Source organism: Ailuropoda melanoleuca, chromosome 4 (genome assembly GCF_002007445.2).
Source record: "Ailuropoda melanoleuca isolate Jingjing chromosome 4, ASM200744v2, whole genome shotgun sequence".
Classification (NCBI taxonomy): domain Eukaryota; kingdom Metazoa; phylum Chordata; class Mammalia; order Carnivora; family Ursidae; genus Ailuropoda; species Ailuropoda melanoleuca.
This window is the reverse complement of record NC_048221.1, coordinates 51921157-51934801: the sequence shown is the minus strand read 5'-3', so window position 1 is coordinate 51934801 and position 13645 is coordinate 51921157. Positions and strand designations below refer to the sequence as shown.

Below are 13645 nucleotides of genomic sequence, written 5' to 3'. Positions count from 1 at the left end.
AGAACAAGGTAGAAGATTCCTGCCATTCTAAAAATTGGTAAAAATAAATCATAACGTAGCATGTTTTCCCAGGGTGAAGCTTTCCTAGTGCATCTGCCCACCTGGCTCATTGCTAGCCAACGGGAAGACGAGCTTCCAGGGGGGAGTTTCACGCTCAGAATACACTTGAGGTAGAAGTTAGTAGGCATGCATCACAGGTTTCTTCTGCATGCTAACTGTGTGATCTCAGGGCAAAATGTTTAAGCCCCTGTACATTAGTCTCCTCATCTTTAAAAACAGGATAATAACAGCAGTTGTCAGGTGGCTGTGTGTCTTGAACATAATGGAAATGTAAGATTTTTTGAAATTGTGAAGAACTGGATACATGTAGAATACTGTTCAGGTATCAGTGACCTCTTGGCAGTCAGAAAACTCATTGTCCTTCATTGCATTTGGCTCTTTACACAGCAATATCTCAGTTTTCTTTTTCTCTTAGTTGACACTACTCTAATGGTTTATAGCTAAAAGGAAAAAAAAATCACATCTTGAGATCATCGTCAAAATACATTAAAGGTTAATGATATTTTCCCTCAAATATAATGGAGTGGGAACAAAGTTACACATATCTATAAAGTAATTGCATGCCTTTCCTGGAGGCGTTCATTTGAAAATAAATGATAGCACTAAAGGACTTGCAAGGGCTGGGACAGTGTCTTCTGAATGTGTTCTGTGCTTCTTTCAACCCTAGGAACCTGCTACACACAGTACCATCAAGGTCAGACCTCTGCCTGTGAAAACAGGGACACAGATGTGACCCAGGTCATACTGCAAGCGGACCGCAGAACTGAAACTTGAATTCAGGTGTAGTTGTGTCTTTTTTTAATGGGATTTCTTGTTGCTTTCTCAGCTTTCTATCCAGAAAGCGTTCTGCTTTGGAACATCTGACTTAGTAGCAATTATAGCCTATTCTGGGTTTTCTAAACTGTCATCAATGAGCCTGCAGATGTTTGAGAATCTGCAGGAGTAGCCCACACAGCTTAGAGCCTCACAGAAGATAAAATTCACATACGTAATAAAAGGATAGAGCCTCCAGTTGCCCAGGAGTCATCAATAGAGCTGCAAGGAAAGAAAGGTAATGTGCTATCTAGATGTATTTTTAGGCCCCATGTGGAACTTCATAAGTAACTCCAGCAGTTCTCCTGAACTGTAAAATAATGGGACCGGATACCTTTTCCATACCTAGGTCAGGACCCTCCCGGAGACAAGCAGGGCTGCTGCAACAGATGTAGTTGTGGTCAATGATCCTGAGGTCAAGAAAAGAGGTGGATCCCGAAGGAAGGCAGCAAGGAGGGGGGGCCTTTAGACTATTCTCACAGAATTTATTAGGAGAACTTGAAGGACTTATTCCCTTTTCAAAATAAGGTTTACTTACCCTATCTGAAAACATTTCCTTTCTGTGTTTCAGTCTGCAACATGTAACAGCTGAACACAACTCTGCACGTGTGTGTGTGTGTAACAGGGTGAATGATTCTCCCATAGACAAAACAACAACAACAACAACAACAAACCCAGCCACCCCAAATGAAGACAGAAGAGAACTAACTGATTTGTCCGTTGTCTTTCCTGTCAAGATCGCCCTCGCCTTTGCTTTGGTCAGCGGAAAGGACTTTATGTATGAGTCATACAAATGTTTTGCCAGGGCCCGGAGATCAGCCGACTCTGGGTTCAGCTGGTCGATATCGCTGGAGATCTCCGCCAACAGCTTCTCCTTCTCGGCCTGCGGCATCCGCCCAAACCTGATGGCTACAGAGGGAGAGAAATGACAAGGACACATCACTGAATCACTGCCACTGTCTCCCAGGCCTAGGACCCACACAGTAAATGCCGCTCCTCCCCTCCACCAAGCTCAAGGACTGATTTTTCTACTCCATCTTCACTTGTTTTTTTGTCATGACAGTAATGCAGGCTATCAGTAAAAAATAAATGGTTCACTTCTTTAATTGAAAAATATTAATGCATGATCTTGCCGGGAAGGTGAAAGAATCTAAGAGCTCAGCAAAGAGAGAAAAGTGTATTTACTAACAGGTAAAATAGGTGAGGGCCAGCTTCTACTCATCCCTCAAGACCCAATTCAAGTGTCACCTGATTTGGGAGGTTTTCCTTGACTTCTTCAAGCAGAATTTATTATTCATTTGCCTGTACTCCAACAGCCCTTGGTACTTTCTTCAATGACAGCAATTTCAAACTGTACTTTTTATTTTACATGTCTATTAATCTCACTACAGAACAAAATCCTGAAGGCCAGGGACAATGTCTTAATTCATTTTTCCATCCCCAGCGCCTGACGTAAGGTCAGGACATAAAAGGATCAACATATTTCACAAATTAAAGGAAGGAACTGTGCAGAATTCAAAGTTGTACAGACAGAGGCTTGTTCTCAGTCTGTATGATCTATTTTGTCCCTGTTATAAAGAAATATGGATGGTGCTTTCTTTCATGTTATTAGACCAGAGAGTACTTTTACATTTAGTAGAGAGAAGCCATAGTCGTTCCCCTGACTCTCCAGGATTACCACTTAATGATGTTTGTCAAAAAGACCATTTCCTTACTTATCACTTGGCTTCCTGTGGGGTGAGGAAGTGTAAAGAAGAAGAAAACTAAAGAAAGAAAGGCAAAGTGGAACATTTAAGAGAAGGCCTATGTTGGGGGAAAACCATCTGTTTGTACCTCTTTTGACTAAGAGGTTCTTTCCCCTCCTCATACCAATGTGACCTGCAAAATATTTTGTTTCTTTTCTTTTTTAAAGATTTATTAATTTACTTGAGAAAGAGAGAGTGCGCGTGCACAAGAGTGAGTGCAGGGAGGAGGGGCAGAGAGGGAGAGAGGGAAACTAAGTAGACTCCCCCTGAGCCACAGAGCCTGATGCAGGGCTCCATCTCATGGCCCTGAGATCACAACCTGAGCCAAAATCAAGAGTAGGACACTTAACCGACTGTGACACCCAGGCGTACAAAATACGATTTTGAATAATGCCACTTCTGGGCCATGCTTTGGACTACCTGTATTTTCCCATAATAAGGACCACGGTCAATACTACCCTGTGTGTAGCTCGACTCTTACCCTCCCCATGTGGTAGCACAGTGGTGTGTTTTTATGACGGTCTCCTTCACTACACTGTAGCTCCGTGAGGGCAGAGTCCATCATACTCATTTATATCTCTAGCATTTGGTGCTCCATCAATGGTTGCTGAATGCAGAATGAATAAATGGATGGTTTCTTGCTATATGTTCTTGCTATATGTTATATATAATGCTAAAGGTAGCATTCTACCATCAGACACTAAAGCACATAAACACATTTCCATCTGAATACTTGGTGAATTCCATTTTCATTTGGCTAGAGGAGAGACTGCTGTGCACGCTTGAGCCCCAACTTCATAAATACGTTTCACATGACCCTAAATAAGCCTTATCTCTAACTAATACAACTATTGTGTTTGTGGGGGCCTCCTAGAGACCTCTGAGTTAGAGGGGAAGAGAATCTCAGGATGTCTTTAAGTTCAATTAGCCTATATCCATTTGGTAAATATATCTTCTGCCCATGACCTCTTCAAATGGAAATCTTTAAACAATTACCATTTTTTGGTCAAAAATCTTGTCTCTCTACTCACTCTTCCCCATTCTCTTAGGCATAGGCAATGAATGGTTGCTCACATTCTTATCTCAGTCCCCCACCCCTCTGCCCCAGATTTGTTTAGGTCCCTCAGGATATGATCTCATTACTCATTGTATTCTCTTTCACAGCACTGATCACAGTAGCTATCTACAGTGTTCTCCTGTCTCCCTTATGTAATCTGCACGAAGGCAGGAATCTCGCTCAGGATGGTATCCTCAGCACTTAGTATAACGTCCAGCACATGTTAAATCTTTTGTATAATACATGTTGAAATAAAACAGAAAACAACAAGAACAACAACAACAACAACCTGGGAACCAGATAGCAGATTCCTTTCGAAATCCTTCTCTGTGAAGCTGGTCCAATCGTTTGTTTCCCTGTACTATGTTTATTTCCTGTGCTTCAGCAGTTCTCAGCTGAGAAGTAAGGAGGAGACGGGAGGCAGGGCACATTAGAATTACTTGATAACTTCTAAAATTATGTATCTTCTGTAGGAAATGTTGATATGCCATCCCTATTCCCAAGAGGAGTGTATCAAAAACTTGGGGTTTGGGACAGTTTAGAAAACCTTCCTAAATGATGGGCTCCTGTTGCATGCATATATTAGCTCAGGTAGGACTGTACTTCTATATTGTCATTTTACTAGAGTCTATGAGTACCAGGTTTTCTCATTATGATCCTGGGTGCAACAAAATACACATGGTAGGCATACAATAAATGCTTGATGAATTAAACTCCAAAGTATCAGGTTAAAAACAGAAAATGAGACTGTATATACCTGGGGAAGTTTGGGAAAGTGATCATAAAAGAAAGCATTATGAATTTGGCATATTGAAGGGAATTATGGCATATTGAAGGGAGAAGAAATTGTGGTGTAAAGACTGGAGACCTCCAACATTCTATACCAAAATAGAGTGGCTAGAATCACCGCAATCTATTGCTCTTTATTCAACAGAGTGCACAGTACCATCTCTTCACTCAAAGAGTCATTATTGAATGTCTACTGTGTGCCCAACATTGCTCTAGGCTCTGGTTACATTTTTACAGGTAATAAAGTATAAACATACACTCAAGTTTTTATGTCTAGAAAGCACTTATTTCCTAAAAGGTAATCCAAAAAGTTAATTTAAAACAAACAGCCAAAGAGGAGTGGGAGGTACAGACTTCCAGTTATGGAATGAGTAAGCCACAGGGATGAAAGGTACCACGTAGAGAATACAGCTTAATGGTATAGTAACAGCGTTGCATGGTGACAGATGGTAGCTACACTGTGGTGAGCATAGCATGACGCATAGAGACACTGAATCACCATGTTGTGCACCCGAAACTAATGTAATGCTGTGTGTCAACAATATTTCAATTAAAAGAATAATAAAATAAAATTTCTGTTAGGAAAAAACCCAGCCAAACATAGACACTTATTACATTTGCTAGTCTTGTTTTTCCGTAACCCAATAAAAAATAGCTGAAAATGACTTCTAAAAATCATTTTAGAATTAGGACATATTAAAGTGAAAGCCTTCGGCTACAATCCAAATGTGAATTTTTATAAGTCAAAGTTCCCCCAAAAGGTTAAATCTTATGAACAAATTTTCTGTATCATTAAATGCTCATGCTGCCTGTTAGATTCAATTAACTGTCAGTGCAACTAATCATTTGGTGAGTTTAGCATTTTCAAGAAAGGGATTAAAAAAATACATCCCATTTGGTGAAACTAAATTTGCATAAAACATACAGAAATCTGAAGTTGTAGAGAAAATGCCATTTTTTATTTGTATGCATTTTTTTAAGGGAGAAAATGCTGATTTTATTTTGTTGCTTTTGAGTCTCGTGTCATCATACCTATCTACCGTATGTGAAATGATGAGATAAGGCATAGAAAGTGTTCAGCACAGTGTCTGGCTCATAGTAATGCTTAATAAATGCAGCTTTTATTACTTGCGGATGAAGGAGTCTAGGGCAACCATGGTGGCATGGATACTGTGGACAGCAGACCAGGATGGTAGCCATGGCACACAGACCTAGATTCATTCCCACAGATAAAGAACAAATCCTGAAAACCTAATCTGTCTATCTCTGTAAATCTCTACCTCTCTGTCTTTAACTTGTTTAAGGAATGGTGTACTAATTCTTGAACCTCAGTTTCCACCCACTGGGTGGAGAATCTAAGAACGAAGAAGAGGAGTAATTCTCCTTTTGGAAATTGCTGTTTCTGGTAAGACTGAAGTTAGAGCTTAGAAAAAGAAGATGAAAGTGCTAGATTGGGGACCAGAAATATAAAGGCTGAGTATGCCCGTATATACACAAGAATATTTTCCCGCATCTTCTACTACTGCTTAAAAGACAGAGGAACGTGCTCCATGTGTTACTATGAGTCACGGAGAGAGAACTTTTGGCTTCTCCGGATGGCAATGAAATTAACAGTGCACTTCAAGTAGTCAGGAAGTCTACTTTCTAGTTTCAGCTCAGTGAAAAACTAGATAAAAGCGGCTTGACTTCTATGGTCTTCAACTACTCTATCTATAAAACGAGGGACTTGGAAAAGAAGACTTCTAAAGTGTCTTTCGTTTAGCTCTAAATTTAGCTATGAAATTCTACAAACCTCGATGATGCACAGTATTGCAGAACACACAATACTTTTTTTTTTTTTAAGAAATATTTGTTTAGTCTCTGATGCCCTGAAGAAAAAAAAAGACACACTTTTTCTGTTCTATAGCTCTAGCACCTGACATACAGAGCAACTTCCAAAACACTGTCATTCGGTGTCCTATATCGGATAATTAATCACCTACAGAGAATTCATATATCTTGGTTTAAAAAAAACTGTCAGTATCAAAATCAGTTATGTAGCCTTCAGGAAGAATAAGTTTGGTAGAGACTCAATTTCTGGTGAAAATACGTTAGCTTACCTTTATATAACACGCTTTTACTGAACTGAAGGCAATTCACTATTAGCTTATGAGAGATTCAATACTGTGTATTTAGTACTGATTTACTGGATACACAAACTCCAAGCACATGCAGATTTAGATACCCTGTTCTTTGGATCTTGGTACAGTGCTAAGAAACAATATTTCTTAATGACAATAATGTGTTTTTTAAACACCTACCTAATCGTAGGAGCATTTAAAGACAAATGCTTCTTAAGCATAAAGATGAATTAAAGCAATTTTCGAAATTAGAAATTAATAGGAAACAGAAGAATGAATTGAGTCTTACTAAAAGTATTTTTGTCTTTCAACATATAGAGGATGACTTCGCAATCATACTAGACTTGTGACAACTGGTAAGGCTATGTCTCGTGGTCAATTTTAACATGTTTATTTTGCAAAAGCTTTATCATGTAAATAAGACATGTAACACTATTGGCTTTAATGAGGCTGTTGCCAATAAGGTATGTTTTTCCACCTCTCTTTCTCAAGAAAAAAACTTGTGCAGGATTTGAGAATCTAATAACTATCATTTTCTAGCTCTGCTACATAAAATAAGGAGCAGCCCTAGCACCAATATTATTCAGGGGTAACGTCTTCAAACTATTTGCAGAGGACATTTAAACATTTGTCTAGGTTTCTTCCAAAGTAGAGATGGGCAAAACACCTCTCCCTCACATGACTCAATCTCCGGTTCCCCAAAGTCTTGCCTGGTATCATTTAATTCCTTCACAAAACACCTGTTTGATGCAAGACATTGTGCTAGATAGACTGGACTGGGGGACACAGGATGAAAAGCCATATCTAGTAGGGGAGAGCTCACATAACACGGATTATTCTCTCTCACGCACCTCTCTTCACCAGCTCCTTTCCTTCCACTGAAGCAGAGGTAGAAGATTCTGACCCTAATTATAACCTCCTCCTTGGGCCATCGTCCCTCCACCACTGAAGTCACTGAAAGAGGAGTCTTCCTTCTCTGCCTGGGTTTGTCACTATTTACATCCCAACCTACTGCAATCTTGTCTACACCTCATTTAAATTTCCACAACTTTGCTCTTAAAAGTCCCCAATGTTTTTTTCTGACAGCCAGATCTAGGGGCCTCTTTGGAGTTCTCATTTCTGCTTGGGTTCTCCAGCATTCTACCAGCTTTTGCTACTGTTGACCTTCTCCACCCTCTCACTTTAAATTTGTTCTCATTGTGGTTTCTGCTTTTCTGGTTCTCCTATCTTTCTGCCTATTTTCCAGACCTTCATAATGGCCCCTCTTCCTTCCCTTCTATTTTGTTGTTCCCACTTCAATCTTCTCTCTAACTCACAAAATGTCCTAATGACTGCTGCCCTCTCCTTCCTGAGATTGGGACCTGAGTTTTCTCTTGTTCCTATATTCCTTTATACATGGATGCTAGATACCCCGTAAGACCCTCAAATGCAACTTTAGAAAAGAACTTTTGATTTTCCCCTCTAAACTACCTCCTCTTCCTGTTTCCCTTTCTTGGTTAATTCACCCCATCACCCAACTAGACACCCTGAACAAATTTTGACAACCTCTCTTTCCCTCAGACACTTGTATTCATTGGTCACGCTTTGATATTTTTTTCAATTTCATTTCTCCTCACTCACCCTTCCCACTGTCTTAATGCGTAATATTGCATTTGTCCTCTGATGAATTTCCCTATTTCTCTCTCCATCCTTTTTTCAGCTGTCAGTAGTTTAGCTTTTGGTAATATCGATCTGATCACTCCCTTGCTTTAGAAAGCAGAGTGTGGTTTCACAGGAAAGGTATAAAACACACAGAAAAGGAAGAGGGGGAATTAGAAAGTCTTATGGAAGAAGGCATGTCAACTGGGCCTTGAATGCCAGGTAGGATTGTGACAGGGAACAAAAAGACATAATAAACAGAGACCCAGAGTTATTCCACCATAGAGCATTGTGCAGGAACAGCAAAGTACACAGTTTACCTGACATGTAAGTTGAAAAGGGCAGTAGTGGGAAGAGGAGGTGGAGGCTAGCCTGTAGGCAACCATGAATGCTATGCAGGTCTGAGCACACAGCTGCCATGTGTTGGGATTTTTTTACTTGGTGAAATTTTCTGAAAATTAACATTTGGGTAATTTTCCTTTATATTACAAAGAAGACTAAAGAAAAAATCTAACACGCTGAAGTTTAAACTTATTTGCCATTCATGCTTTTCTTTTTTACAGGGAAGGAGAGAACTGCCTTAGAAAATGCTGAGTGCCACAAATATCTGTGAAACCATTTTTCTGGATTTTTATGAAGCTGCTGAGAAATTACTTTTAAAGCTGTCAGCTTTTTTTTAATAACAGGAAAAAACCCCATGATTTATATAATAGAACGTCCTGATCAGTAAAACTAAGGTTTCACTAATTTTTATATTTACGAAAAGTGTCATTTTCATTCAAATCTCAGTGACATAGGGAAAACCTAGCTAAGTGACTCATAAGTAACATAAGTCAATTCTTCTCTACTTCATATTTTTTAAAATGAACAGCCTACACTTACAATTTTATTACTTAGTTCATACAAGAAAAGCAGCTCCAAAAATGAAATATTCAATAGTCAGAATTCTTAATGAATAAATTGTCAAAAATAAAGAAGACACATTTAAAAAATAGGATTAATGTCAGGGATCTTGACAACAGGACTTTAAAACAAAAATTATACTACAAAAAAAATATAAAAGTGTGTGTGAGGGCCCATATGACTGAAGAAACAACATTAATCTACGAGTGTATTTTTATCAGGCATCTGTAGATACCAGCTTCACTAATTCAAAGTGAACGAGTAGCAGGTGATGCAGCAATCACCTGGTAAGTCACATGCACCTCTGAGTAGCCCAGGAAGCTGGGTCTTGGTTTCTGCTTTACTTTCATTTGAAGCTTTCCTGTAAAGGTGTCTGGCAGATACTGAACTGACGGTGCTTAGCATGACTCAGTAAGACAGGGGAGTGATCAGCGGGATTGACCCGTGGTCTAGAAATGATGGTATGTCAAATGACCAAGACAACTGCAACACGTGTTTACCCTGACCACTACAGAGAAACAAAAAATACAGTCCCAAAGCACATCAGTCCGACACTTGGTTGCTTTTCCTACTCAATGCGGAAAACAGGTCTCTGAGAAACAACTGGGTTCCCAAGGGTAAGAATTCTGCAATCTTTCTGTCCTACAATGTTTAGGCTACATGTCACAAGATGAAAGTTCCATCTGAAGAGGGAACAATATGCCGTTAACCAAACATACCACTTATACTTTCTTTAGCCCAGACTGCTTCGGATTTGTACTCTGAGGCTATATCAAATGTGACTATCAAATGTACTGCCTTAAATTGATGAGCAATTGTTCAGAACGTCCAGAAGACCTGATTCAGGCATATGAATTATATGTTATGGCACCAAAACACACAGATGGAAACTTTGAAATTCGGGCAGTCGAGAGATGCCAGATACCTGCCTATTTGAGAAAACGGTGACAATGTCTACAAAATATGGTCCAGTTTGTTGAAAAGTGAAAAATTCAGCGAGGTAGGTTGTTTGAGTTATGTAGAATCATAGAACTTACAAAGTTGAAAGATCTAGCAATCCTTGTTTCAGTGATTTTTCAACAATGTTCCCCAGGGCCCTGAGGGTTCCTTGAAGGTTACCTAGAAGCCTCCTTTAAGGCTGGGAGTGGGTGGCTAATGCATCTGGATGAAACAGAGATCAAAGAGCAGAAACAGCAGTAACTGAGAACGGAGTAAATTTACTTTGGGAGAATGGTCATCTCTTCTTGTGTGTATGGAAAGCATCGAGGTGCTGATTTTGGTATAACACTAGAAGGTTCTTGATAGGTTGGGTGGGTTATTACAGTGAGGTCCTTTCACATAAAACATTAATAAATTAACAAAATAGTTTTAAATAGTTACTACAACCTCCTAGGAAACTTTGTATTTGGAAATGTTTCCTTTCCCAGGATAACAGGCAAAACTACTCAAAACCTCGTTGCTGAGTTTCCCTTCTTGTGCACAGACCAAATGGATCTTTTCTGTGCAGCAAACACATTCTCATAAAAACCTCTTAGAAGGGATTTTCTCAGTCACAGTTGCAAACCTGTAAATGTTGAACTTCATAACTCTTTGATGCCAGAACATTTAATTCCTTTTTTTTTGTCTTTCCAAGAGGAACTAACTGAACACTCCCTATCAAGATTGCTCTTCTCTCTAAATAGAATAAATTAATTGTCATATGAAGTCAAATGATGACTTTATTATTAAGCTTATGGGCTTTGATTTGTCTGGGAAGAGAAAATTATACTGTCAATACTACATAGATTGTTTATTTGCCTATAAACAATAAGCAAAGCAAAAGGAGACGTGTTTTATGTGAATGTGTGCAAGCAACAGTAAATATATGTTATGTGAAGTGACAAATTTTTAAAGGGCAAAAAATAAATACCGTTAAAAACAGAAATGGCATGCTTTTCTAGGCAGTCTTAGTAATAATGATTTCAACGTCAAAGATTTCTTCATAAAGATAAGTTTATTGCAACTTGATTGCATCATCTAAAATACAACCCTTGACTTGAAAATGTGCCCTTATGTTTTATGAAGTCTGAAATAGAAAGGGAATTGATGGAATCAAACCAGTAAATTGTTTTGCAATCAATGACTGTAGTTGTATACCGTTACACAGCAGATGTAATCAACCATTAGGGAAGTCAGACCAAATCTCCATCCTGCCCAGTAGAGCTGATAGATCTCTTTGTAATACATTTTTGCCTTTAGAGGAAATGACCCATATTAGTTATAAAACTATAATTTTCTGAACTATTTTTAAAGAGTTGGATATCAACCAATTAGCGATTCTCAAATATTTTGAAGATGTCCACTGTGAAAACCAAACATCCGCATGATGGAATAAAACTTTAATTTTCACAGATGCTTTGGAGTCCTAACATATGAAGATTGACTTCAAACATTATTTTCTTACCAGATCAGTTTTGACACAGGTGAAGGCAAAATAAAGAAAAAAAAATAGAATATCTAGTGAACTGAGACTTCAGATTTTATTTGATCACTTTGGCATTTTATATTTCTTGAGCACATAATGAGTTTTCAAAGAACTAATACTTGACAAATATAATACTATCAAGTTACTATCAAATTGGTTTTGTGACTTTGTTAACACCAATCTGAGCTAAATGTAAATCAAGAACTATTTCTTCAAATAGGCCTATCTTCCATGACTTTACTGAGTTAGTGCTACAGTTCATGAAAACAAGGGTCTTTTTGGGTCATCTACATTCTCTTAAGTTGACACTCCTTGATTTTAGATTCGGGTTTTAAAACCAAACTTTTATTCTCTTATGTTTTTATAGAACCTTAAAATTCTTTGCTTTATCCACGATGCTCCTTGATGTCAAGGATACTGTTATGCCTGTAATCATCTTTGCACAGTAAAGAGGGGAAAAAAAGGATATATTCTAAATTCTGATATGCCACTTAAATTTCCATTCCCAGAAACCTGCAGAATTTTCTTACATTTAAAGTAGAAAGAAACTACTGATACACAAAAGCATAATTCTTTCTAATGCTATTAAAGCCACATAAAAAACTAATCACAAGCATTACATTCACTTTAAAATATGAGTTAATTCTATCATTGCTCATATTTTCAAGTCTTTTCTCCCATCATGGCAGATGCCCAACACAGAGAAAAGGATTCTACACTAAAAACCTAGACTCTGACCAAAATGAGAAATACTTTATCAGCATATACTATTCTGAAATCTGCCATTTTGTGGGAAACTGTACGCATTTTCAGCAATGGCCCTAGAGGCTCCTGACCTGGAAGCCATAATGAGAACAGTAAAGTATGCGTGCTGTGTTCACTTACCATTGTGAGACATCCCCACAGCAAGGCATTTCTGAAACCGACAGTACTGACATTTATTTCTACTTTTTTTATGGATCCGACAGTTAAGGTCACACCTATCATAAATGAGCTTCAATCTGATTGTCCTCCGGAAGAACCCCTGCAAAAGGATATGGAAAAAAGGAGCAAATTTTAGGTCTTAATCACACACAGAAGCAGAAACATTTGGCTAAAGGTACACTGGCCTAGGTATCAGAAAAGGTAGGCTCTGTCACTGGTGACTTCAGACAAGACACCGAACTGCCAGTTTTCTTTGCTCTAAGATAAAGAACCAGAAGAGCTCCAGTGTCCTTCTTTAGCCCCGAAACGGTGACCACATCCAACTGATGTCATTCAACGTATCTTGGCTCTAACACTTGGATCTCAGCATGCTCTGAGAAGTGCTCTGGATTTAATGTAATGCAAATAAAACACCATGTAATCAGTTCAGTCTCTCTGCAAATCATTCCAACAGCATGCCCCAGCCTTTATTATTGTGCTAAGCCATTTGGCAAAGTTATAATCACTTCATTCTAAAACATGATCAGGGCCAATAAAAATCCACATGTGGATACTTTTTTAGAATTCTCTATGTTGCATAATTTCCTACAGAATTGGTTTCATTTACTTATGTAGTTGAAAGAGTGCTCCATAACTGTCGTAGCTTACAAAAAAAAAGATAATAGGAAAGAACAGAAGAAGTAATATATAAGTCCTCAGACAATGGACTGCCATCTCAAAATAGCAAATAGGTCGATGTGAGGTTAATTGAATTCTGCTGTATTTTACTTTATTGAAAGACCTGAAAGAAATTTTAATTGGAAATGTTTGCTAACTCCATTTTTTTTTCATTGTCAGGGTGTTCTTACTCATTTCTACAGTGTTTATCTCCATGAAACTCAATTCTTAACTCTTTCAAATGCTTCTGGCCCTGTTTGGTACAGAAATCCCCGAACTAGTATTGGTCCTGCCACTGACAGGCGTTTTCATTTTCTCCAGATTTGTATTTTGAATTCTAGACAAGTATTTCTACTGCTTACTTGACACGTCACTTGGAAATCTAACAGCTACCTCAAACCCAGCACGTCCAACACTGAAACTCTGGATCTTACGCTGCAAACTCACTTCACCGGCAGCTTTCACCATCTCAGGT

The 13645-nt window shown here is 38.5% G+C and overlaps 1 protein-coding gene across 3 annotated transcripts in view; it reads right to left on the bottom strand.

The window, feature by feature from the left end:
• The window catches only part of PPARG (peroxisome proliferator activated receptor gamma), a 127230-nt gene that overhangs the window by 24986 nt on the left and 88599 nt on the right, over nucleotides 1–13645 (bottom strand). For 2 of the 3 annotated variants that reach the window (XM_011227529.3, XM_034658791.1), the window contains 2 exons: nucleotides 12475–12613; nucleotides 1583–1782 (listed from right to left, as the gene is read on the bottom strand). In XM_011227529.3, coding sequence (XP_011225831.1) covers nucleotides 1583–1782; nucleotides 12475–12613 — 339 coding nt within the window. Of the gene's footprint in view, nucleotides 1–1582; nucleotides 1783–12474; nucleotides 12614–13645 lie in introns of those variants that run through there. The other variant, XM_034658792.1, reaches the window with a different exon arrangement.